Genomic DNA, 25576 nt, shown 5'->3' on the forward strand with positions numbered 1-25576 from the left:
GGGAGAGGGTGGGAAGATTTGGGAGAATGGCATTGAAACATGTAAAATATCATGTATGAAATGAGATGCCAGTCCAGGTTCGATGCACGATACTGGATGCTTGGGGCTAGTGCTCTGGGACGACCCAGAGGGATGGTATGGGAAGGGAGGAGGGAGGAGGGTTCAGGATGGGGAACACATGTATACCTGTGGTGGATTCATTTTGATATTTGGCAAAACTAATACAATTATGTAAAGTTTAAAAATAAAATACAATTTAAAATAAAAATAAAGGTTAACAAGTAAAATACAGCGTGGGCCATAGACTCATAATATGTAGCTTCTCTAATAGGGCCTCAATTCTTAAAATTTGTTGGACATAAAAGCGGTGCTAATTTAACTGGTAACTGTGATTGAGTAAATCTACTGTAAAAATGGGGAAAAAAAAAGAGCTAAACCTAGAATTGGCTTAGTATGTCTTCTGCCACAATCTGCTGTCAAAGTCAGTCCCCAAACCAGCCCAGGTTCAAGGGGAAGGGAAGTAGCCTCTGATTCTTGATGAGAGAAACCACATTCAGGGATGGAGTATTGGTAAACATATCTGCATACTAGTGCATGCTTATTTTGTTTGTTGACAGAAGCCTAACAATACATGGATATATATAGGTATATAAAGAAAAATCCAGTCTCTGCCAAATATTATAGTTAATATTCTTACCTCCCAAGGTAAACAATGATAATAGTTTGGTATGTATTCTTTCACACCTCTTCCTGTGTTCCTACAGATATAAGCAAACATGTGGGCTTTTTACACTGGCCTTCTTTTACAAAAAACAGAATCTTAACATACTATTATTTTTACTCTAATTATATATTATTACATATTATTAGTCTGCAGTTTGCTTTCTTTGAAATCAACTTTACCAAGTTGTAATTTACATCCAATAAATGCCCCCATTTCAAGCGTACATTTCAATGAGGTTTGCTGTAAACTCATGTAACTATCACTACAGTCAAAATATAGAACATTTTTGTCACCTTAGAAAGCTCCTTTGTTCCCACATCATCTCCCATTTCACACCCCAACTCAGACAACCACTGATATGCATTCTGCTGCTGTAGATTAGATTTGTTTTTTAGAGTTTTATGTAAATGGAGTCATAAAGTGTATACCCTTTTGTGTCTGAATTCTTTTGCTCAGCGAAAGTTTTTGCCATTCATCCTTGTTGTATATATTAGTAGTTCACTATTTTTTATTACTAAGTAGTAGTACTATATTTGAATGTACCAGAATCATTCATACATTTACCTGTTGATGGACATTCAAGTTGTTTCCAGTTTTGAGCTATTTTGAGTGTAGTTGCTGTGAATATTCTGGTACAAGTCTTAGTGTGAAGATATGTGGTGGTGGTGCATGCTCAGTCATGTCCGACTCTTTACTCTGGACTGTAGCCCACCAGGCTTCTCCATATAATTTTCCAGGCAGGAATACTGGAGCGGGTTGCCATATCCTTCTCCAGCAGATCTTCCTGACCCAGGAATCAAGGTGTGTGTGTGTGTGTGTGTGTGTGTGTGTGTGTGTGTCTTGGGTAAGTACTAGGAATGGAATTGCTGGATCATATAATAGGTGTATAAAAATCTACCTAAATGTTTTCCAAAGGAATTGTATCATTTTACATTATGACCAGCAAGATATGAGAGTTCCAGCTGCTCCATATCCTTACCAACACTTAATATCATTCTTTAAAATTTTTTGCCATTTTAAAAGATGTGTAGTGTTATGTTATTATAGTTTTAATTTATATTTCCCTGATGACTACTTATGTTGAGCTCTTGTCTTTTCGTGGGCTTATTTTCTACTCCTGTATCTCTTTCTTGAAGTAACTGTTAAGATCTTTTTCCATTTCTTAATTGGATTGTTTCTCTTTATTTTTCCAAGTATTTATTGAGTTGTAAGAGTCCTTTGTATGGAGTAAATACAAGTCCTTTGTCACGTATATGTATTGCTAATAGTTTCTACCAGTGTTTTCTTTAATGGTGTCTTTTGAGGAGATACAACTTTTTCTGGTGAAAATATTTATCATAATATTAATGATGATATTAATTTATTATGAAAAAACATACAATTAGTTATATATTTTAGCTCATTTACAGCTTAAGAACAAATTTAAAATTTTAATGGCAACAAAAATATCAAATTGATGACATTATTTTGATATGATACATCATGTGTTGCTAAAATGAGAAAGGAGATGAAGTCACTGCTCACAGTGTAAATATGGTTCTGATGTTATGGTGAAGAATTTTTTTTTAGAGCAGCATGCCCAAATTTTTGTATGTTGTATGATGAACCCTTACTCCCATATTTTCCCTCTGTATCAACTGTTACAAACCCCTTGCTTTGAAGTCAGGCTGCTCTTTTCAAATCTGAAAGCTGCCACTTCTTGAGTTTTGAATATGTGACCATAGGCCAGTTATTTAACATCTCTGTCTCAGTTTCTTCATTTGTACAATGATCATTGTAATAAGACTTATTTCATAGAGTGGATCTCCTGCCTTGCAGGCAGATTCTTGACCGTCTGAGCCACCAGGAAAGCCCCATTAGTAAATTATCCTATAAGAATTGCTTTAGTTGAATCCCATAATTTTGATATGTTTTCATTGAAAAATATTTTCTAACTTTGCTTGTGATCTCTTTTTCTACCATGGCTTTCTTAGAAATGTGGTGTTTTTTGTTTAAACTTCAGGTATTTTTCCTGTCTTTTCATTCATTGTATTTTTCTTTACCTCACTGAGCACAGCTATAGTTGCTGCTTTAAAATCTGTCTCTGATCACTGAAATGTCTATATCATTCAGTCCTGGTTTCTGTTGAGTATCTTTCTCCTTGAGAATGGGTCATATTGCACATCAGTTTGGATTATGTCCTGGACATTATTAAATTATGTTGAGAAGGCTATGGGTTCTGTTATAGTCCTTCAAAGTGTTAAATTTTTGTTTTAGCAGGCAAGTAAATTAGACTCAAACTTCAGATTTTGTCTTACCTGAAGCAGGCAGTAATTCAAATCTCACTTCAGTTCTTCTAGTTTTAGCCGCAAGCTGCTTTGTGGCTGGTCTGCACATAATTTCAGCACATTTCCCTGAGATCCAAGAGAAACATACTTACCTTCCTTATAGTCTTTGTCCTACTTTTTTGTTGCTTTGGGAGAAAATAACGTTAAAAAAGAAGAAGCCATCATTCTCATCCTTTTTTAAACCCAGGCCAGGTTGCTATGGCCTGGCTTAGCTCAGGAAACCAAAATCATAAAGAGCTATATGTGCTGTGTTAAGGGATTTTGATTTATGTTGACTTTATTATTTTTTTAATATTATTTTTATTAGTCTTTGAATTCCATGTTTCATTTAGTCATTTAAGTAGGTAGTAAATTGGGATCATTTATACTTTAGTTTCTCCTAGGTAAATGAACAGTATCAGTCTTGACACTGACACAGATCATAGACACATGACATAGAGAACATAAACAATTTACTTATCCATAACTGTATCATTCTTAGCCAAAGAATAACATCCCTGTACCATAAATTTCCTAATTTACATTTGTTTTTAAAGTATATTAATAGAATTTCTTGCCTAAGCACTTTTCTATGGTTGAACAAAGTTTCACCAATTTCATCTTTATATATTATTTCATTGATCCAATTATAAACATAAAAAGAAAATATATGAACATAAAACAAGATATTTGTATATTCCTGACAGATGTCTGTAGGGTTACCTGGAACAGAGGCAATGGGTCTCCATTTGCATTGGACCTCAGAGTTCCAGACATATGTTGAGTTTAAATGGAAGTCAGGGAGAAATTTTAAGAAGGGAAGAATTGATCATAATTACTTTTTAACAAAATCATTTTGGCTGCTATGTGAAGGATGAGAATGAGATAAGATTAGAAGGGAGACTGATAGGATGTTGTTGGACAGTCTGTTAGAGATGGATATTGAGTGAGGGTTTACATGTGATAAAGAGGGAAAATGATGTCCCCAGATAGGAAAGAAAGTGTGAGAACAGAACAAAAGTGGGATGCTTGTACTGCATATGGAGAATAGAGACTTGACCTGTCTCCCTGCAGCAAATTGTGTTGGGTGCCTTGGGGAAGTGAGGCTAGATAGAGAGGGTGGGGCAGACCGCAAAGAGCCTTGAAGACTGGGCAGAGGAGTTAGGACTTGATGTGATGGGCATTTGGGAATCACTATGGATTCTTAAGGAAGGAAACAATGTGATGAGAGATGTATAGGTGTGGTTGGCAGGGGCATGAAACATGAGTGAAGAAAGGAGAGGCTGGAGCCAGAGAGATAGCTAAGAGGCTGTTGTGGTATTCCCTGGCATAAAGAGATGAAGACTTTGATTAGAGGGATGTCTGTGAGAATGGTGAGAAAAAGTAGATATTATAGGCAATTCAGAGGAAGAAATGAGAGACTGTCATCTTTTTTAACATGTAGTGGAGATGAAGTTATAATCCACCCAGCAATTCTACCTAGTGTAGTCCACCCAGTTATTCTTTCTCATAGAAATGTTGAGAGGCTCAAATGAAATAAAATACACACACACACACACACACACACACACACAAAATCACTTAGAAACATTTGAGTATCATTATAGAGATATATTTATGGCTATATTAATTCCTGTACTGAGGTTGCCAGAGACCAATGAAGAGAGGTGGGACTATCTACAATGGCAGTCATTGGGTAGGGAAATAGGAATTTGATGTATAGATTTAACCTTTCTCTGTCAGGAGTATGCACTGCCACCCCAGAGTCATAACTTCCTCAGTTTTGATCTTGACTCTTAACATTTAATAGCTATGAACAAGTTCCATAACCTCTCTATTCCTTTTCTGTAAAATGGGGATAGTTATGGTAGCTTCCTGATAGCATGGTTATGAAATTAAATAATATATGTAAAGTGTTCACAACAAGCATCTTTCATGATAAGGGGTGAATAAATGTTGCTATTATTTTCTTTTGTTATTTTTCAGTTAGTATAATGTATTCCTCCATTCTCCTATGGCCAAAGCCAACCCGGAATAAACAGCCCTTCAGACAAGTAAAATGTATGATCATCCTGTCCTATTCAAGAATGCAAATCAGAGTTGAGGACGCTGCTGGCGCAGTCCGTGGGGAGGCTAGGTGGCTGCGTGTTGGGGGCGATGTCCTTGGAGGTGGTCAGGGCGGCCGCAGGGATGGCGCTCGCAGAACTGTATGTCTCCGACCGAAAGGGAAATGATGTTACCGGTGATGGAACCAAGGAGAAACCTTTTAAAACAGGCCTTAAGGCTTTGATGACGGTTGGAAAAGAACCCTTTCCTACCATTTACGTAGATTCACAAAAAGAAAATGAGAGGTGGGATGTTATTTCTAAGTCCCAGATGAAGAACATTAGGAAGCTGTGGCACAGGGAGCAGATGAAGAGTGAGTCCCGGGAGAAGAAAGAGGCAGAAGACAATTTGCGAAGAGAGAAGAACCTGGAAGAAGCAAAGAAGATTACCATTAAAAATGACCCAAGTCTTCCAGAGCCGAAATGTATGAAGATTCGGGAACTAAAAGGATATAGAGGCCAAAGGATAAAGGTGTTTGGCTGGGTCCACAGGCTGCGTAGGCAAGGAAAGAATTTAATGTTTCTGGTGTTGCGGGACGGTACGGGTTTTCTCCAGTGTGTCCTGTCAGATGATTTGTGTCAGTGTTACAATGGCGTTGTCTTGTCCACTGAGAGCAGTGTCGCAGTGTATGGAATGCTGAATCTTACCGCAAAGGGCAAGCAGGCTCCGGGGGGCCACGAGCTGATCTGCGACTTCTGGGAGCTGATCGGGTTGGCCCCTGCCGGAGGTGCTGACAACTTGATCAACGAGGAGTCCGATGTGGACGTCCAGCTCAACAACAGACACATGATGATCTGGGGGGAGAACATGTCCAAAATCCTGAAGGCGCACTCTGTGATCACCAGGTGCTTCAGAGACCACTTCTTCGACAGGGGGTACCATGAAATCACACCTCCAACATTGGTGCAAACACAGGTGGAAGGCGGCGCCACGCTCTTCAAGCTCGACTATTTTGGGGAAGAGGCGTATCTGACGCAGTCCTCTCAGCTCTACCTGGAGACCTGCATTCCAGCTCTGGGGGACGTCTTTTGCATTGCACAGTCATACAGGGCAGAACAGTCCAGAACACGAAGGCACCTGGCTGAATACACTCACGTGGAAGCCGAGTGTCCTTTACTGACCTTCGAGGAGCTCCTGAACCGCCTGGAGGACTTGGTGTGTCACGTGGTCGACAGAGTCCTGAAATCACCCGCAGGAAACATAGTGCGCGACCTCAACCCGAATTTTAAGCCCCCTGAACAGCCTTTCAAACAGATGAACTATTCAGATGCGATTGTGTGGCTGAAAGAACACAACATAAAGAAAGAAGACGGAACTTTCTATGAATTTGGAGAGGACATCCCGGGAAGCTCCAGAGAGACTGATGATGGACACCATCAACGAGCCCATCTTGCTGTGTCGCATTCCCGTGGAGATCAAGTCCTTCTACATGCAGCGCTGTCCCGAGGACCCCCGGCTCACCGAATCTGTCGACGTGTTGATGCCCAATGTTGGTGAGATCGTGGGTGGTTCCATGCGTATCTGGGATAATGGAGAGATCTTGGCAAGTTACAAAAGAGAAGGAATTGACCCCACTCCCTATTACTGGTACACGGATCAGAGAAAATATGGCACGTGTCCACATGGCGGCTATGGCCTGGGCTTGGAACGATTCTTAACCTGGATTCTGGACAGATACCATATCTGAGATGTGTGTTTGTACCCTCGGTTTGTCCAGCGGTGCAAGCCATGATCAGTCCCCCCAACCCCCAGAGCTTTAAGGAGAGAACACGGTTCATGGAAGGAACAGACTGCCTCTTAAAAAAAAAAAGCCAAAATCTTCCCCCCGCTTTTTTTTTTTAATTCCACTGGGGTATGTCCATTTCTGTTTTCTCTTTTTTATTCCTGCTACCACAAAAGCAGTTCAAAACATTTTGAATACCAAGTAACATTGATGTTATAATTTTAAAGAAAAAATACCCATTACAAAGTTTGGGAGAAACTGTGGCATGTAGCTTTGCAGTTAGGAGTATGTCTCAGCACTTTATCCACCTTTAGGTTACAATCTTTATGTTGTATATACCACATATATCATTAAATAATTTTAAATTATGATCTGAGACATTCCAGTAATTTAATCTCTCTGTCCTTTTAAGTATAAATGGAATTCTTTTAATTTCTACCACTTTATCGTATCAATGAGTTCAACACCTTGGGGAAAAATTGATAATATGCTGTAAAAATCTGCTAGTATTAGAGCCTAAATCAGTAGATACAGGAATGATATGATTACAATCTTTTACATCCGTTGTGAATCTTTCCTAAATCTCATAGCTGCTTATAACTCTAAAGCATACAAATTGGTGTGGAGGAATTTGTAAAAATGGAATTACCTTAAACAGTTGGAAGTGACAGCAAGTTTTTTGGCACATCAGTGAACAGCTTTCTTTATCGCATTAGTTTAAAGAGGCAGGGTGATCTCTCTCTCCTGGTAGTTCCACAGTAATTCAGAACAGAGAAGTTCCCAAAGCGTTTGCAGCTGGCATCTTAAGGACAGCCCTCCGTGGTGGTTGGTGTCACCCCACATACTGTGTCTTTAGATCTAATTTCTCCTACCTTATTAACTCTCAGGCTTACTGAATGGCTTCCTTTCAGGTTTGGTTAATTTCTCCCCTCAAATGCATGTCAGTGTATTCTCAATAAGCTCTATTCCCAGCAATCAATAAATGGACACATGTAAAAACTCAAAAAAAAAAAAAAAAAAAGAATGCAAATCATAGTTGAATACTTATTTTATTCCAGGCTCTCCATTAATCACTTTATGTACATGTTCTCACACAATCCTTGAAATGACTCTACAAAGGTGATTCCTTTTATTATCATTACCATTTTATAGAGAAAGCAGCATGTTCGGAGTACTTAGTGCTTCCCCAGGATAGCAGGTTGGTGCTCAATCCGGGACTCAAAGCCTGATTTTACTGATTGCAAAGATCATGCCCTTAATTACAACTGTAATAAACAGTTGTTTGCTTTAACCCAAATTTTTGTTTGAATTAATGTGAAGATTGTAAAAGCCAAATTTTAGTGTGAAATTAGAAAATCAGCTGTCTGATATTGGCATGAATTCCTAGAGGTAAAATATACCTTGGTGACTGCAGTAGCAACACAGAATTTCTGTGATAAAAAACTTACGGGGACTTTTAAAAATTGAATTATAATTAACTTACAATGTTATGTCCTTTTCAAGTATACAGAAAAGTGATTCAGTTTTATATCTATAAATATATATTTTAAAATATATGTATATACGTTCTTTTTCAAATTCTTTTCCATCATAGATTAAGATATTGAATATACTTTCCTGTGTTATGCAGTAGGTCCTTGTTGTTCACCTGTTTTATATATAGTAGTAATAGTTGTTCAGTTGCTAAGTCGTGTCTGACACTTTGCGACCCCATGGACTGCATGCAGCATGCCAGGCTTACCTGTCCTTCACCATCTCCAGGAGTGTGCTTAAACTCATGTCTATTGAGTCCGTAATGCCATCTAACCATCTCATCTGTGGTTGTCCCCTTCTCTTGCCTTTGACCTTTCCCAACATCAGAGTCTTTTCCAGTGAGTCAGCTTTTTGCATCAGATGGCCAAAGTATTGGAGCTTCAGCTTCAGAATCAGTTGTTCCAATGAACATTCAGGGCTGATTTCCTTTAGGATTGACTGGTTTGTTCTCCTTGCTGTCCAAGGGATTCTCAAAAGTCTTCTCCAGCACCGCAGTCTGAAAGCATCATATTCTTTGGTGCTCAGCCTTCTTTATTTTTTTAATTTTTTTCTTTGCGACTCCATAAACCACAGCACGCCAGGCCTCCCTGTCCGTCACCAACTCCTGGAGTCCAACCAAACCCATGTCCATTGTGTCGATGATGCCATCTAACCATCTCATCCTCTGTCATCCCCTTCTCCTTCTGCCCTCAATCTTTCCCACCATCACGGTCTTATTTCAAATGAGTCAGCTCTTCGCATCAGGTGGCCAAAGTACTGGAGTTTCATCTTCAACATCAGTCCTTACAATGAACACCCAGGACTGATCTCCTTTAGGATGGACTGGTTGGATCTCCTTGTAGTCCAAGGGACTCGCAAGAGTCTTCTCCAACACCACAGTTTAAAAGCATCAATTCTTCAGCACTCAGCTTTCTTTATAATCCAATTCTCATAGCCGTACATGACCACTGGAAAAACCAGAGCCTTGAATAGATGGACCTTTGTTGACAAAGTAATGTCTCTGCTTTTTAATATGCTGTCTAGGTTGATCATAACTTTCCTTCCAAGGAGCAAGCATCTTTTAATCTCATGGCTACAGTCACCATTTGCAGTGATTTTGGAGCCCAGAAAAATGAAGTCTGACACTGTTTTCACTGTTTCCCCATCTATATGCCATGAAGTGATGGGACCAGATGCCATGATCTTCGTTTTCTGAATGTTGAGCTTTAAGCCAACTTTTTCATTCTCCTCTCTCACTTTCATCAAGATGCTCTTTAGTTCTTCACTTTCTGCCATAAGGGTGGTGTCATTTGCATATCTGAGGTTATTGATATTTCTCCTGGCAATCTTGATTCCATCTTGTACTTCCTCCAGCCCAGCTTTTCTCATGATGTACTCTGCATATAAGTTAAAAAAGCAGGGTGACAATATACAGCCTTGATGTACTCCTTTCCCTATTTGGAACAAGTCTGTTGTTCCATGTCCAGTTCTAACTGTTGCTTCCTGACCGGCATACAGGTTTCTCAGGAGGCAGGTTGGTTGGTCTGGTATTCCTATCTGTTTCAGGATTTTCCACAGTTTATTGTGATCCACACAGTCAAAGGCTTTGACATAGTCAATAAAGCAGAAATAGATGTTTTTCTGGAGCTCTCTTGCTTTTTTGACGATCCAGCAGATGTTGGCAATTTGATCTCTGGTTCCTCTGCCTTTTTTAAAACCAGCTTGAACATCTGGAATTTCATGGTTCACATATTGCTGAAGCTTGGCTTGGAGAATTTTGAGCATTACTTTACTAGTGTGTGAGATGCGTGCAGTTGTGCAGTAGTTTGAGCATTCTTTGGCATTGCCTTTCTTTGGGACTGGAATGAAAACTGACCTTTTCCAGTCCTGTGGCCACTGCTGAGTTTTCCAAATTTGCTGGCATATTGAGTGCAGCACTTTCACAGCATCATCTTTCAGGATTTGAAATAGCTCAACTGGAATTCCATCACCTCCACTAGCTTTGTTCATAGTGATGCTTCCTAAGGCCCACTTGACTTCACATTCCAGGATGTCTGGCTCTAGGTGAGTGTGAATGATCACACCATCGTGATTATCTGGGTCATGAAGATCTTTTTGTACAGTTCTTCTGTGTATTCAGAAAACGAAGATCATGGCATCCGGTCCCACCACTTAATGGGAAATAGATGGGGAAACAGTGGAAACAGTGTCAGACTTTATTTTTCTGGGCTCCAAAATCACTACAGATGGTGACTGCAGCCATGAAATTAAAAGACGCTTACTCCTTGGAAGGAAAGTTATGACCAACCTAGATAGCATATTCAAAAGCAGAGACATTACTTTACCAACAAAGGTTCGTCTAGTCAAGGCTATGGTTTTTCCTGCGGTCATGTATGGATGTGAAAGTTGGACTGTGAAGAAGGCTGAGCGCCAAAGAATTGATGCTTTTGAACTGTGGTGTTGGAGAAGACTTTTGAGAGTCCCTTGGACTGCAAGGAGATCCAACCAGTCCATTCTGAAGGAGATCAGCCCTGGGATTTCTTTGGAAGGAATGATGCTAAAGCTGAAACTCCAGTACTTTGGCCACCTCATGCGAAGAGTTGACTCATTGGAAAAGACCCTGATGCTGAGAGGGATTGGGGGCAGGAGGAGAAGGGGACGACAAAGGATGAGATGGCTGGATGGCATCACAGACTCGAGGGACGTGAGTCTCAGTAAACTCCGGGAGGTGGTATTGGGCAGGGAGGCCTGGCATGCTGCGATTCATGGGGTTGCAAAGAGTCGGACACGACTGAGTGACTGATCTGATCTGATCTGATCTGATCTGTGTATTCTTGCCACCTCTTCTTAATATCTTCTGCTTCTGTTAGGTCCATACCATTTCTGTCCTTTATTGAGCCCATCTTTGCATGAAATGTTCCCTGGGTACCTCTAATTTTCTTGCAGAGATCTCTAGTCTTTCCCATTCTGTTGTTTTCCTCTATTTCTTTGCATTGATCGCTGAGGAAGGCTTTCTTATCTCTTCTTGCTATTCTTTGGAACTCTGCATTCAAATGGGTATATCTTTCCTTTTCTCCTTTTCTTTTCTCTTCCCTTCTTTTCACAGCTGTTTGTAAGGCCTCCTCAGACAGTCATTTTGTTTTTTTCCATTTCTTTTTCTTGGGGATGGTCTTGATTCCTGTCTCCTGTATGGTTTCAGGAACCTCCATCCATAGTTCATCAGGCACCCTGTCTATCAGATCTAGTCCTTTAAATCTATTTCTCACTTCCACTGTATAGTCATAAGGGATTTGATTTAGGTCATACCTGAATGGTCTAGTGGTTTTCCCCACTTTAAGCCTGAATTTGGCAATAAGCAGTTCATGATCTGAGCTACAGTCAGCTCCCGGTCTTGTTTTTGCTGACTGTATAGAGCTTCTCCATCTTTGGCTACAAATAATATAATTAGCCTGATTTTGGTGTTGACCATCTGGTATTGTCCATGTGTAGAGTCTTCTCTTGTGTTGTTGGAAGAGGGTGTTTGCTATGACCAGTGCGTTCTCTTGGCAGAATTCTATGAACCCTTTGCCTTGCTTCATTCTGTACTCCAAGGCCAAATTTGCTTGTTACTCCAGGTGTTTCTTGACTTCCTACTTTTGCATTCCAGTCCCCTATAATGAAAAAGACATCTTTTTTGGGTATTAGTTCTAGAAGGTCTTGTAGCTCTTCATAGAACCATTCAGCTTCTTCAGCGTTACTGGTTGGGGCATAGACTTGGATTACCGTGACATTGAATGGTTTGCCTTGCAAACGAACAGAGATCATTCTGTCGTTTTTGAGATTGCATCCAAGTATTGCATTTCGGACTGTTTTGTTGACTATGATGGCTACTCCATTTCTTCTAAGGGATTCCTGCCCACAGTAGTAGATATAATGGTCATCTGAGTTAAATTTCACCTATTCCAGTCCATCTTAGTTTGCTGATTCCTAGAATGTTGATGTTCACTCTTGCCATCTCCTGTTTGACCACTTTGAATTTGCCTTGATTCATGGACTTAACATTCCAGGTTCCTATGCAATATTGCTCTTTACAGCATCGAACCTTTCTTCTGTCACCAGTCCCATCCACAACTGGGTGTTGTTTTTGCTTGGGCTCCATCGCTTCATTCTTTCTGAGGTTATTTCTCCAGTGACTCTTTGGAGTTATTTCGCAAAGAGTTGGACACGACTGAGCGACTAAACTGAACTGAGCAGCCTTCTTTATGGTTCAACTCTCACATCTGTACATGTCTACTGGAAAAACCATAGCTTTGACTATATGGACCTTTGTTGGCAAAGTGATGTCTCTGCTTTTTAAATACACTGTTTGTCGTAGCCTTTCTTCCAGGGAACAAGCATCTTTTAATTTGATGACTGCAATCACCATCTCAGTGATTTTGGAGCTTAAATAAAGTCTGTCACTGTTTCCATTGTTTCCCCATCTATTTACCATGAAGTGATGGGACCGGATGCCACGATCTTCGCTTTTTGAATGTTGAGTTTTAAGCCAGCTTTTTCACTCTCCTCTTTCACTTTCATCGAGAGGCTCTTTAGTTCCTCTTCACTTTCTGCCATTAAGATGGTGTTATCTGCATATATGAGGTTATTGATATTTTTCCCAGCAATCTTGATTCCAGCTTGTGCTTCATCTAGCCTGGAGTTTCGCATGATACACTCTGCATATAAATTAAATAAGCTGGGTGACAGTATATAGCATTGATAAACTCCTTTCCCAGTTTTGAACCAAAATCCGTTGATCCATGTCCAGTTCTGTTGCTTCTTGGCCTGCATACAGGTTTCTCAGGAGGCAGGTAGGGTGGTCTGGTATTCCCATCTCTTTAAGAATTTCCCACAATTCATTGTGATCCACACAGTGGCTTTAGTCTAGTCAATGAAGCAGAAGTAGATTTTTTTCTGGAATTCTCTTGCTTTTTCTGTGATCCAGCAGATGTTGGCAATTTGATCTCTGGCTCCTCTGCCTTTTCTAAATCCATTTTGCACATCTGAAAGTCTTGGTTCCAGTACTACTGAAGGCTGGCTTGAAGGATTTTGAGCATAACCTTATAAGCATGTGGAATGAGCACAATTGTACAGTAGCTTGAACATTCTTAGGCATTGCTCTTCTTCAGAATTGGAATGAAAACCAACCTTTTCCAGTCCTGTGGCCACTGCTGAGTTTTCCAAATTTGCTGGCATATTGAGTGTAGCACTTTCACAGCATCATCTTTTAGGATTTGAAATAGCTCAGCTGGAATTCCATCACCTCCGCTATCTTTGTTCATAGTAATGCTTTCTAAGGCCCACTTGACTTTACATTCCAGGATGTCTGGCTCTAGGTGACTGATCACACCATCGGTTATCTGGGTCATTAAGACCTTTTTTGTCCAGTTCTTCTGTGTATTCTTGCCATTTTTTCTTAATCTCTTCTGCTTCTGTTAGGTCCTTACCATTTCTGTCCTTTTATTGTGTACATCTTTGCATGAATTGTTCCCTTGATATCTCTAATTTTCTTGAAGAGATCTCTAGTCGTTCCCATTCTATTGTTTTCCTGTATTTCTTTTCTTTGTTCATTTAAGAAGGCCTTCTTATCTCTCCTCTCTATTCTTTGGAGCTCTGCATTCAGTTGGGTATATCTTTCCCTTTCTGCTTTTTAGTAGTGTGTGTATGTTAATCCTAAACTCGTAATTTATCTTTCCCATTCCTCTTACTGTCACATTGACAACTACAAGTCTGTTTTCTATGTCTGTGAGTCTCTTTCTGTTTTGTAAGTTCATTTGTATCATATTTTTAGATTCCACATATAAGTGATATCATATAATATTTGTCTTTTGCTTTCTGATTTTATTTATTATGATAATATCTGTTGTTCAGTCATGAAGTCAGATTCTTTTGCAACTCCATGGACTGTAGTGCGCCAGGCTCCTCTGTCCATGGGATTTCTCAGTCAAGAATACTGGAACAGGTTGCCATTTCCTTCTCAAGGGATCACACCCACGTTTCCTGCATTGACAGGCAGATTCTTTACCACTGAGCCACCTGGGAAGCCCATGATACTCTTTAGGTCCATTCTTGTTGCTGCTAATGGTATTATTTCATTCTTTTTATGACTGAGTAGTATTCCATTGTATGTGTGTATATGTATTAACATAACATATGTGTGTGTGTATATCACACATAACATGCCACATCTTCTTTATCCATTTCTCTGTTGATAGTCATTTAGGTTGCTTCCGTTTCTTGGCTGTTGTAAATAGTGCTACTGTGAACATAGAAGTACATGCATCTTTTCAAATTATTTCAGGATCACATGGTAGCTCTATTTTTAGTTTTTTAAGGAACCTCTATACTGTTCTTCATAGTGGCTACATCAGTTTACATTCCATGGAACTTTTATGTTAGGGAATTGTAGGGGTTGACAAACCCCTGCCCTTGATCTTACCTGCTGCCTCTTTTATATAGCCCATGAGCTGCTAATGGTTTTCACATTTTTTAAATGGTTTGGGAGAGGGGGAGGTAAAAGAATAATAATGTTTTGTGACATGTGAAATGCAAATTTTAATGTCCATAGAAAGTTTTATTAAAATAGTCATACTTATTTATGTATTGTCTATGGCTGTTTTTGCACTCCATTGGCAAAATTCAATAGTTACAATGACAAAGATAAATTGGTCCTTGAAGCCAAAAGTATTTATTTACTGTCTGGCTCTTTATAGAAAAAGTCTGCTGACACTTTTCTAAGGTAACCATTATTCAAGTAAATACATATGTATATATTTCTTTGGCAACCCTTTATTGCTTGCTCATCAGTGAAGTTTCTTTGGAAGGATAACATCTTTCAAAGTCATTCTTAAGTTTTTCTTCCTGCTACATCAAGTTTTGTGTCTTAAACAGCAGAAACCTTACCCTTTATAATTAGAGCTCTTTAAATAGATTTGGGTAGATATTACATTTCTTTTCTAAAATCACTAGCTGCAGTTATTAGCTCAGGAGATAGAAGATGTCACTGACAAAGAGTCCTTGCTTTAAAGATGACGCAGTTACAGCTGGCCCTGCTTCTGTAAACCTGCAGATATGAAGGGCCAGCTAAGAAACTTGAGCATCCATGGATTTTTATATTTTCAGGGAGTCCTGGAACAAACTTCAGTATTCCCACAGATATTGAAGGACACTGTATACTTGAATGTTTCAGTTTTTTATTCTGCTGTTATTTTTATTTTTCCTGTCTTCATACTTTTGTTTTCTCATCTCACACCCCTAATTCCAATTTTGTTGTTGTTGTTGTTTAGTCACTAAGTCCTGTCCAGCTGTTGGTGACCCCATGGACTGTATGTAGCCCACCAGGCTCCTCTGTCCATGGTATTTCCCAGGCAAGAATACTGGAGTGGGTTGCCATTTCCTTCTCCAGGGGATCTTTCCAACCTAGGGATTGAACCCTTCTCCTGCTTAGCAGGCAGATTCTTTCCCACTGAGCCACCAGGGAAGCTCCAGTTCCACTTTAGAGTAAATTAACGCATTAATTTGGTTTCTTTCTTATGACTATGAAACGAAGGACAGTGAAACATCTCATCTTTTATTTACAAGTTTTAAAATAGATTCTTGGATTCAGAATAGATTGTTGCATTCACTTTTACTTACAGTCTTGCAAGAGAGTAAGCTAGCAATCTGATTGGAATATTCCCTTTAGAAAGAAGTTGTAACTTAGTTTTCTTTTTGCTGGACCTGATGTGGTAAAGACTGATTTCATAGCACTTAAGGGATTTTCTGTTAAGAATTTATGCATGAAGTTTTATTCTTAGGCCACAGGCTTCTTGATTTCTGTTTGTCAATATTATGAGGTTCACTAACTCTTGGGCATGCTTTAACGAGTTCAAACATTTAGGTAGCAAATTAAATTAATTAAGTCACTGGAATGATTTTAATACTTTCATCATTACAAAATCATAAAGAGAGTTTACTTCACTTAAAATATCTACTTTTTTTTTTCTTCTTTCATCTTTTAAAATAACTTACCATAAACCTGGGACTTTTCTTCCCTTGTGATCACATTTCTGGCTTTACTTTATTAATTCCGCCCTTTAAGAAAATTCCACCATGTTTCTGAAGTTTGTTACTGTCTCAGCACAGGTTTCAGAAGAATTAATCTCTGTCTTGTCAGTAACCTGGGGTAGAGTCATTTGTTGTAGATTTTCCTTGTAGGGTAACTGTGTAAACTGAAAGCTAATACACTGGTTAAACCAATCTTGGAATTCAATGACCTGTTGAGATGAAATGAGTAACCTAGTTAATACACAACTACAGAAATCTTGGCATCCTCTGTTTCGAGCTGTCTTTCTTTCTTTATTACCTTAGTTCATTCGGTTGCCAAAAATCCAGTGGTACAAAGCATTTCCTGTGCATTGTTTTACATTGTCCAAGAGATATTTATCTATGGTTCTTACTTGCATGTTGCTCTTATTTGAAGACATGGGAAGAGTCAGAGTGTAAAGTACAGTCTTTTCCTCTCCTTTTAGTGCCCATCGTTCACCTTTTTCTTCTCCCCTCTCACTTAAAACTTTCTTCTTGACCATCACCAGAAAGTCATTAAATTTTAGAAATCATGTCAAATCATTCTTGTTTTTCCCAGTTTGTTGAAAGGAGGTGGCAGGTATATTAATATTTACTAAGGTGTGAATGATAGCCTCCTATGGTGCTGCCTTCTTGGAATGGTTTGCATTTTGAATAAGGAGGTGTTTTAGGCTAAAGAAACATAGTTCTAATGATTAAACAGACTCTGACGCAATACAGTTTGCAAATAGAGATATTTGGAGACAAGACGGTCTCTGTATCTCTTTAAAGCACACTTGGTAAGTCAGTTGCACCAACAGTAGTCCTACTAACAAGTTTGTTTGTTTGTTTTAATACTTGTCCCACAGAAATCTTCCCTTGGTTACATCTAAGCCTGTCAAAGTCTGTCTCCCTACAACTTATATCCAGATCATCCAGTCCTATGTAGTCTGTGTGATGAAGTACAATGAAACTAGCCCCTCATATCTTTGCTGATCTATTCCTAGCTCAGGGTCACCTTTTGGTTACATTACCTTAAAAAGGATAACAGTATGAATGGAAAAAACAAAAAACAGCAAATCAACAATTAGCCTGAGGGAGAAAAGGGGTCCTGACATGTAGACACCAGTAAGGAAGAATCTGTCCAGGGACTACCCAGCATTCTTGCCCGGTGACTCCTGCCTCCCTGGCAAGCCCCATCAAGACCAGAAGATGGCTTTGGCTCCAGCCCTCTAATGCCCTAATATGTGCATCAAGCATAGGGCTTTAGCAGCTTTCACAAGGCCATTTACCAGTCATCTCCTACTCTTAGGAAACCGGAAGTGTTACCACTTTGAAGATAGTAAAGAAGAGGGGAATTTTTTTTGTTCTCCTCTTCAGGCTAGAATTAGGAAATTATTCCCATTATGCCCAGTTGCTTTTGCCCTTTTATAAGACATAAATCCCTGGCTTCTCTTCCACTCATGCCTTATGAGGTTAAACAAGAATGAAAATTGGTGATGACCGTGAAATGTCAGAGGTGTCAGGGAATCAGCGGGCCACAGTGATATCCTTTGTTTTAGAGCGGAAGTTCCTGCTGTTGTTAATGAGCCAAGTAAATGTCCTGATGGCTGTAGAAAGAAAGAGCCCTCTGCCCAGGAGACTAGAGAATGTATCTGTCTTTCTGTAGCTGTGTGACCTGGGATCAGCCTGTTAAAATTCTTTCTTTCTTTAGTACAGAGTTAAGAACATTTTTTTTTTCTACCAACGTCAAATTCTTATGCACTTATAGGCACACAGGTGTTTTGCAGATAAAGAGGCTTACAAATGCACACACCATTTTTTTCCCCACTGTACTGTAGCTGCACATTTTATCATAACTAAAATCTCTTCTGTGTTTGTAAAGGGCTGTGTGGAGAAGGGAAACTAAAATCAGAAAAGAAGTGATTTCCCTAGAGCTGTAGGGAAACTTCATGGCTGAAAAGTAATTGTTGTTAATAGATCAAAATTTACCTATGAATTTTTTAAATGATGAATTTCATAAAAAATTAATTGCATTTAAATTATTTAATTCTCTAAACGGCTTTAGGATCTGCTGTGTCAATCTAATTTCCTTCTGACCTTGATTGAAATTATTGTCTCTGTTGACTCTGGTCCACATGTGGCAATAATTTGTAATCATGAAATGTTAAAAGAAACCAGTAATAATTCTACTATATTTCTTTCAGTAGTGAAATAGAATTCTAGGCCCTGAAATGCAGGAAAAATTAATAGATGTTATGAAGGACATAAAAGTGTCCATGAAGAGAGTCAGATCTGTATTTTGTCTCCTATTTCCTCAATGACTGGATCAGCAGAAATATTTCTGTGAGCGCATGTGGCTCTCCACCATGTACTTTCCCCAAAGATCTAGTCACTTTAGTTCCCAAATAAATGGGAGAAAAGGTAGTTTTTCTGGATCCCTTTTTCCAGTAGTAGATTTAGTGAAGTCAAGTGTGTGTTGTGACATTTGACCTCTTTATGCCTTTATTCTTATTTTCTCCCCAGAATATCTAATATCAAATCTAAAAGTACTGTCTTGGAAAAGGAAGAGACTACCTGAACTGGTTAGATTACAAAGGGGATTCAAACAATATAATTGAGATCCTGGAACCTGGAAAGATAAGATTCAGAGATATGCACACAAAGACCCCAGTTCTTCATCTCCACTTGAGTCTGGTCCCTAAGAGGAAATAAAATAAAAAGAAGCAATTGGGACAGACAATAAAAAGGCTGGAGCACAAAAGCTTTAAAACACTGGCAGGAGGTCTTAACTGTCCCTGGGTTAGTGTTTGTCAAGTGTGGTTTGGCATACCCAGAGATGGAGTATTGGTCCAAATGGCTATAACAATATGTAAGAACCTCTGAGTCTATCTCTTCAATATTTTCCTTGCCTCTTTTAAGAGACTTTTATATTATACTAATTTTTTTTTAACTGATGCAGTGAAAATTAAAAGGTTTTTAAAAATGTTACCCGTTAAACTGCCAGCTAGGAGGTAGTAAAGACTGAAACTGTATTGGCACCATTTTTTACTGACAAATAAGGAAGCATAGAGCTAGGAGAGGCAATGCCATTTGTAAAGCATTGAGAAAGCTCTGGGTTCCGCTTGACTGGCGGTCAAGGGCAGGACCTGTTTCCTGTAGTGGGCATACCATCAAAGAATCCAGATCTCCCGCTTCATGTTTGAAGGGAGCCACTATTGTGAATTGTCTGTGAGATTTGCCTCAAGCCTTTGATCTCTGAGCTTTTGGAAGGCAGAGTTATGTTTCATTATCAGATTCTGCTTATACACATACACCTCTTCTCTTGTAATATGTAAAGATTTTTCTGTTATATATTTTTCCAGCTTCAACATAAACTAGATTCTGCAGCCCTGCTTTTACCCCTCTTATTCAAAAACTTACTTAAAAAAAAAAGCTTTATTGAGATATACTTCATCCTTACAATTCAACAGTTTACAGTGCACAAATCAAAATTTTTTGTATGTTCACAAGGGTGTACAACCATCACCACCACAGTCAATTTTGGAACATGTCACTACCCCTAGAAAAACCTATACCCATTACCAGTCATGCAGTCACTAACCTACTCTCTTTTTTTGAGAATTTTCTTATTGTGGATATTTCCTATAAATGAAGTCATACAACATGTGCCTTTTTTTGAACTGGCTTTTTTTTTTTTTTTTTGGCTTTTTCTTATTTTATTATTTGAGTATAATGTTGTATTAGTTTCTGCTGTACAACAAAGTGAATCAGCTATGTGCATGTCAATCTGACTTATGTCTTTTTTAATTGTGTTGTCAGAGTTCTTTGTATCTTTCCCTGGTGGGTCAGATGGTAAGGACTCTGGCTGCAGTGCAGGAGACCTGGATTTGATTCCTGGGTCAAGAAGATCCCCTAGAAGAGGGCATGGCAACCCACTCCAGTATTCTTGCCTGGGAAATCCCATGGACAGAGGAGTCTGGCAGGTTATGGTCCGTGAGATCTCAAAGAGTTGGTTGTGACTGGAAAACACACACTCACACACACAAACCCATCCTACATTGAGAGTGAAGGAGGTATTAGCACTTCGGAGCTGATAAGGCCTCACCATGCAGTGATTGGGTTAATGACCTGATTCATCTGTGACTATCATAGAAAGACTTTCTCTTGCTAAAGAATATAAAAGTTTTCAATCATTCCATGAATCTTAATATTTTATTTACTACCCTTATTATGTAGAGAAACCCCTTACTATTTGAATCATTGTTCATTTGGTGGGGGGAGTTGATCCCTAAAAGATGATCATATCCTTTGTCTGACTGTGACTTTACAACCAGTTAACAGAGTAAGAGTACACTGAAGACATTGCAGTTCAGTTCAGTCACTCAGTCCTGTCCGACTTTTTGCAACCCCATGAACTGCAGCACGCCAGGCCTCCCTGTCCATCACCAACTCCCGAAGTTCATCCAAACCCATGTCCATTGAGTTGGTGATGCCATCCAATGATGTCATCCTCTCTCGTAGAAGTGATCTATCCGAAGATAAATTCAGTTCAGTTCAGTCACTCAGTCGTGTCCAACTCTTGGCGACCCCAGGAACTGCAGCACACCGGGCCTCCCTGTCCATCACCAACTCCTGGAGTTTACCCAGACTCATGTCCATTGAGTTGGTGATGCCATCTAACTATCTCATCCTCTGTCATCCCCTTCTCCTCCTGCCCTCAATCTTTCCCACCATCAGGGTCTTTTCAAATGAGTCAGCTCTTTGCATCAAGTGGCCAAAATATTGGAGTTTCAGCTTCAACATCAGTCCTTCCAATGAACACCCAGGACTGATCTCCTTTAGGGTGGACTGGTTGGATCTCCTTGCAGTCCAAGGGACTCTCAAGAGTCTTCTCCAACACCACAGTTCAAAAGCATCAGTTCTTCAGTGCTCAGCTTTCTTTGTAGTCCAACTCTCACATCCATACATGACCACTGGAAAAACCATAGCCTTGACTAGACAGACCTTTGTTGACAAAGTAATGTCTCTGCTTTTTAATATGCTGTCTAGGTTGATCATAACTTTCCTTCCAAGGAGTAAGCGTCTTTAAATTTCATGGCTGCAGTCATCACTGCAGTGATTTTGGAGCCCAGAAAAATAAAGTCAGCCACTGTTTCCACTGTTTCCCCATCTATTTGCCATGAAGTGATGGGACCAGATGCCATGATCTTCATTTTCTGAATGCTGAGCTTTAAGCCAGCTTTTTCACTCTCCTCTTTGACTTTCATCAAGAGGCTCTTTAGTTCTTCTTCACTTTCTGCCATAAGGGTGGTGTCATCTGCATATCTGAGGTTATTGATATTTTCCCGGCAAACTTGATTCCATCTTGTGCTTCCTCCAGCCCAGCATTTCTCATGATGTACTCTGCATATAAGTTATTGCAATGCAAACCTCACTCTCCATCCTAGAACAAATACTTTTATTCTTTGTAAACACACATATACAATCCGATACTCCAAACCCAATCTCCAGTTAAACCATTCCTTTCCTCAAAAAAGCATTATCAGTCTTTTCAACAAATGGTACTGGAACAACTGGTCGTGTATATGCAAAATTTCCTTCACCCTTAAATCTCTTCCCTGGTGACTCAGCTGGTAAAGAATTTGCCTGCAATGTGGGAGACCTGGGTTCCATCCCTGGATTGGGAAGATCCCCTGGAGAAGAGAACAGCTACCCACTCCAGTATTCTGGCCTGGAGAATTCCATGGCCTGTAGATTCCATGGTGTTGCAAAGAGTCAGACAAAATTGATCGACTTTCACTTTCACTAAGTCTCTAGTGCCCTGCGGAGTCCCTTGTGTGTAGTAGTACACATTAAATGTTTTCATTGAATTGGCTACATGGAAGGGCTGGAGTATGGAGATTAAATTTGGATATAATTCAGGGATCTGTGAATTCTTTAAAAGAATTGTTTAAATACTGTGTTTTCATTTTAATGATATTTCTGAATCACCTGGATACACATTATAATCAAGTTGCACTGCGCAATTTCAGTGCCCATGTTTGTGTTTGACAAACATTGATCTAAAACATTACTCAGAATGTATGTAAACTTCTGATTACAGAGGAGTGCTGGCTGTACGTGATCATTCAATCTTTGGAAAATATCATTACTTTTACCCAGCAGCACCTTCACTAGCAGAATATGGTATTTCTTAGTTACTTCCTGTTGGTAGATAGAAGAGAGTAGTTAGGAATGATTTTATCTGTACTCAGTTCTATGTCTTAAAAAAAAAAAGTTGGGGGGGAGAGAGAAAGAGAGAGAGAGGTAAGAAGGAAGGAATAGAGGCCCTCCAGACCTTCCCAGGTGGCGCAGTGGTAAAGAATCCACCTTCCAGTGTAGGAGACTTGGGAGACACAGGCTCGATCCCTGGTTTAAGAAGATCCCTTGGAGTAGGAAATGGTATTCAGTATTCTTGCCTGGAAAATCCCATGGACAGAGGAGCCTGGCAGGCTACAGTCCATGGGGTCACAAAGAGTCAGACACGACTGAGCACACACACACAGACATTAATAATAGAGTTTTGAAAGGATGTTGTAAAGATTTGACCAAGGATGGGATCTTCTTTCTCACTTAATTCTTCTTGATATCACTTTTATGATATGTTTCAGTGAACTAGAAGAGTAGGTGAGCCCTTGAAATCAGCAGATCCCCCCAACTACAGAAGTTCGCTGTGTCAGTTCAGATCTGATGGTGCTCTTTCACTGTGTAAGTGTCTCTTGTTGCAGATGATCATCTCAGATCCTTTATGAGAGAAGGGAGGATCTGATAGGCCTAAATGAATCCATCAATCTAGACTTCAAAGTACCATAGCAAAACTTGATTAAAAAAAAAAACTTCTGAATCCTAATTTGTTGAAGGAATCTTTTCATATAGATGATAATTGATACACACAAGTCAAAGACAGGTGAAAATTCTTTCAACTCTCTCTTTTCACTATGCACTTGATTTTTCACCTTCCAAAGAAACTCATTTTTTAATTGTTTGATCAAACAAATCTAGATCCTTCATTTACTCCCTTGAATGCACAGCTGTTTGCTTTAAAATAAGGTTGATTATTTCTGACTTCTTGAGAAGAATACAGAGATGCAAATAGCCAGGTGTTATCATTGTCATTGCATAAAGTAAAATCCATTAGAGCTGAACTAGGATAAACTCAACTAAAATCAACTTGAGAAAGTTTCTAAAAGTTGGTCTTGAGTTTGCTGCTGCTGCTACTGCTGCTAAGTCACTTCAATTGTGTCCGACTCTGTGCGACCCCATAGATGGCAGCCCACCAGGCTCCCCCGTCCCTGGGATTCTCCAGGCAAGAACACTGGAGTGGGTTGCCATTTCCTTCTCTAAAGCATGAAAGTAAAAAGTGAAAGGGAAGAAGCTCAGTTGTGTCTGACTCTTCGTGACCCCATGGACTGCAGCCTACCAGGCTCCTCCATCCATGGGATTTTCGAGGCAAGAGTACTGGAGTGGGTTGCCATTGCCTTCTAGAGTTACACTATTACAATCATTGATCATATATCGAACTATACATTTGATCGACTGCTTCAAGTCTAGTCATCATTTCCGTTGAAGGCTCAGTCATATACTTGGTGATACAAGAATAATAGTCTTGTGAAACAAGCAAAATACAAATGGTATAGTTAATAACATTAGTGGAATTAAAAGTAAATATCTTAGCCATGAGCCTCCCACACCAGTTTTTTTTTTTTAAGATTGTCAAGACTAGGGAATGGGTCACTTAGAGCAGAAATCTGATTTTTCATGTGGTTCAAGTGTGTTACATTAAAGGATTTATCAGGTACAAAAATACAGCATTCAGTTTGAATTATAGCACAAATATCTCCTTGAGATGCTATAAGGTGTCAAGGGTCTTGCAGTTGTGTAGCACTGCCTTTCTCATCATAGAGATCTCAGAATTCAATAGGCTGATAACCCAGTTACTATCATTTAAAGCTTATGAAAGTTGTCAAGGCTTAGATATGGTCAATTACATCCTCCAACCCCATTGAAGGCACGCACACACACACACACACAAGCTGCTAAATGGTCATACCAGTAGAACACAGATCTTTGACCCATTGGGATCATACCAATGGTAGATTGCTTGGGGTTACCTGTAACTTGTTAACATGTATGACCTTAAATTCACGGGAATCCTAGGCTACACCTTTGTATCATCCCTGTAGATGTCAAGGCCATAAATTAGTGCCACAAATGCACTGAGTTCCATACCAATCACTCTCTCTAAGGGTAATAACAGGCATAGTTCATAAGGCACCCAGCCTTGTCTCATAATTGCCAGGTTGATCATTTTTAGTATGATATAACCATTCCCAACATAGAGGAGCCTTTAAACTTAAATGACCATAGCCTGGTGTTAACCATGTAGATCCTCCCCATAATTGTAGGAGTTTTCCTTTTAATAGATAAGAAGTTAATTTTTTATTGAGACTTAGCTCATCACTCCGATTGAGTTTAAATGACCCTAAGAGAAAACTTGAATCTATGGCCAGCCTCAGAGCAGGTATTTTTAATTGGCCAGGTGAGAGGATGCCATCTAGAATTATTATGAATAGATAGAACAGGACTGAACACTCATCTAAAACAAATTTCCTAAGGGGTATCCAATCAGAGCCCTAAGAACAGAAATCCACCAAGGTAACCCAGAAGTAATAGGCACAGGTAATTGGCCACAACCCAACAATTGGATTGAGTTTTAAAGTTTACTGTGTTCATTTCCCTGAAGTTGTTGCTAAATGCCTAAGGAAAAGATGATGGTCTCTCCAACTTCAGTTCCGTGGGTATATCTTAGTCTAAATATTGTAGTCTATGGCGAATACTTTCTGAAAATGGGGATTAGGGAGTTCAGAAATAAATACTATTTTTTGTAAAAGCCGTACAGTATGCATACTTTGAAGGAGATAGCAGGATGGTAATAAATACTTGCCCTTGTCAGGGGGCAAGTGTATGCCACCTTTTTTAACAAAAGGTGAATTAGGATCTTAGAACCTTGTGGTTCAGGTAAGTTCAAACTGAAGAAATACAAACATCTCATCTGGATAAAGAAAAGCAGAAAAAGAAGCCAAAAATATATATTAACTAACA

General features: G+C 39.4%; 2 protein-coding genes across 3 annotated transcripts in view; both read left to right on the forward strand.

Annotated features, from left to right (window-relative positions):
- TANGO6 (transport and golgi organization 6 homolog) overlaps positions 1–25576 on the forward strand; it is a 184537-nt gene that overhangs the window by 112001 nt on the left and 46960 nt on the right. The gene's annotated exons all lie outside the window — the stretch shown is intronic.
- On the forward strand, positions 5124–7230 carry LOC133230352 (asparagine--tRNA ligase, cytoplasmic-like). The gene is given in 2 exon segments (XM_061387712.1): positions 5124–6480; positions 6482–7230. Coding segments are annotated over 2 exon segments (1680 nt in total). The 5' UTR covers positions 5124–5187; the 3' UTR covers positions 6869–7230.

This window comes from Bos javanicus, chromosome 18, assembly GCF_032452875.1.
Source record: "Bos javanicus breed banteng chromosome 18, ARS-OSU_banteng_1.0, whole genome shotgun sequence".
In the NCBI taxonomy this organism is placed as follows: Eukaryota; Metazoa; Chordata; class Mammalia; order Artiodactyla; family Bovidae; genus Bos; species Bos javanicus.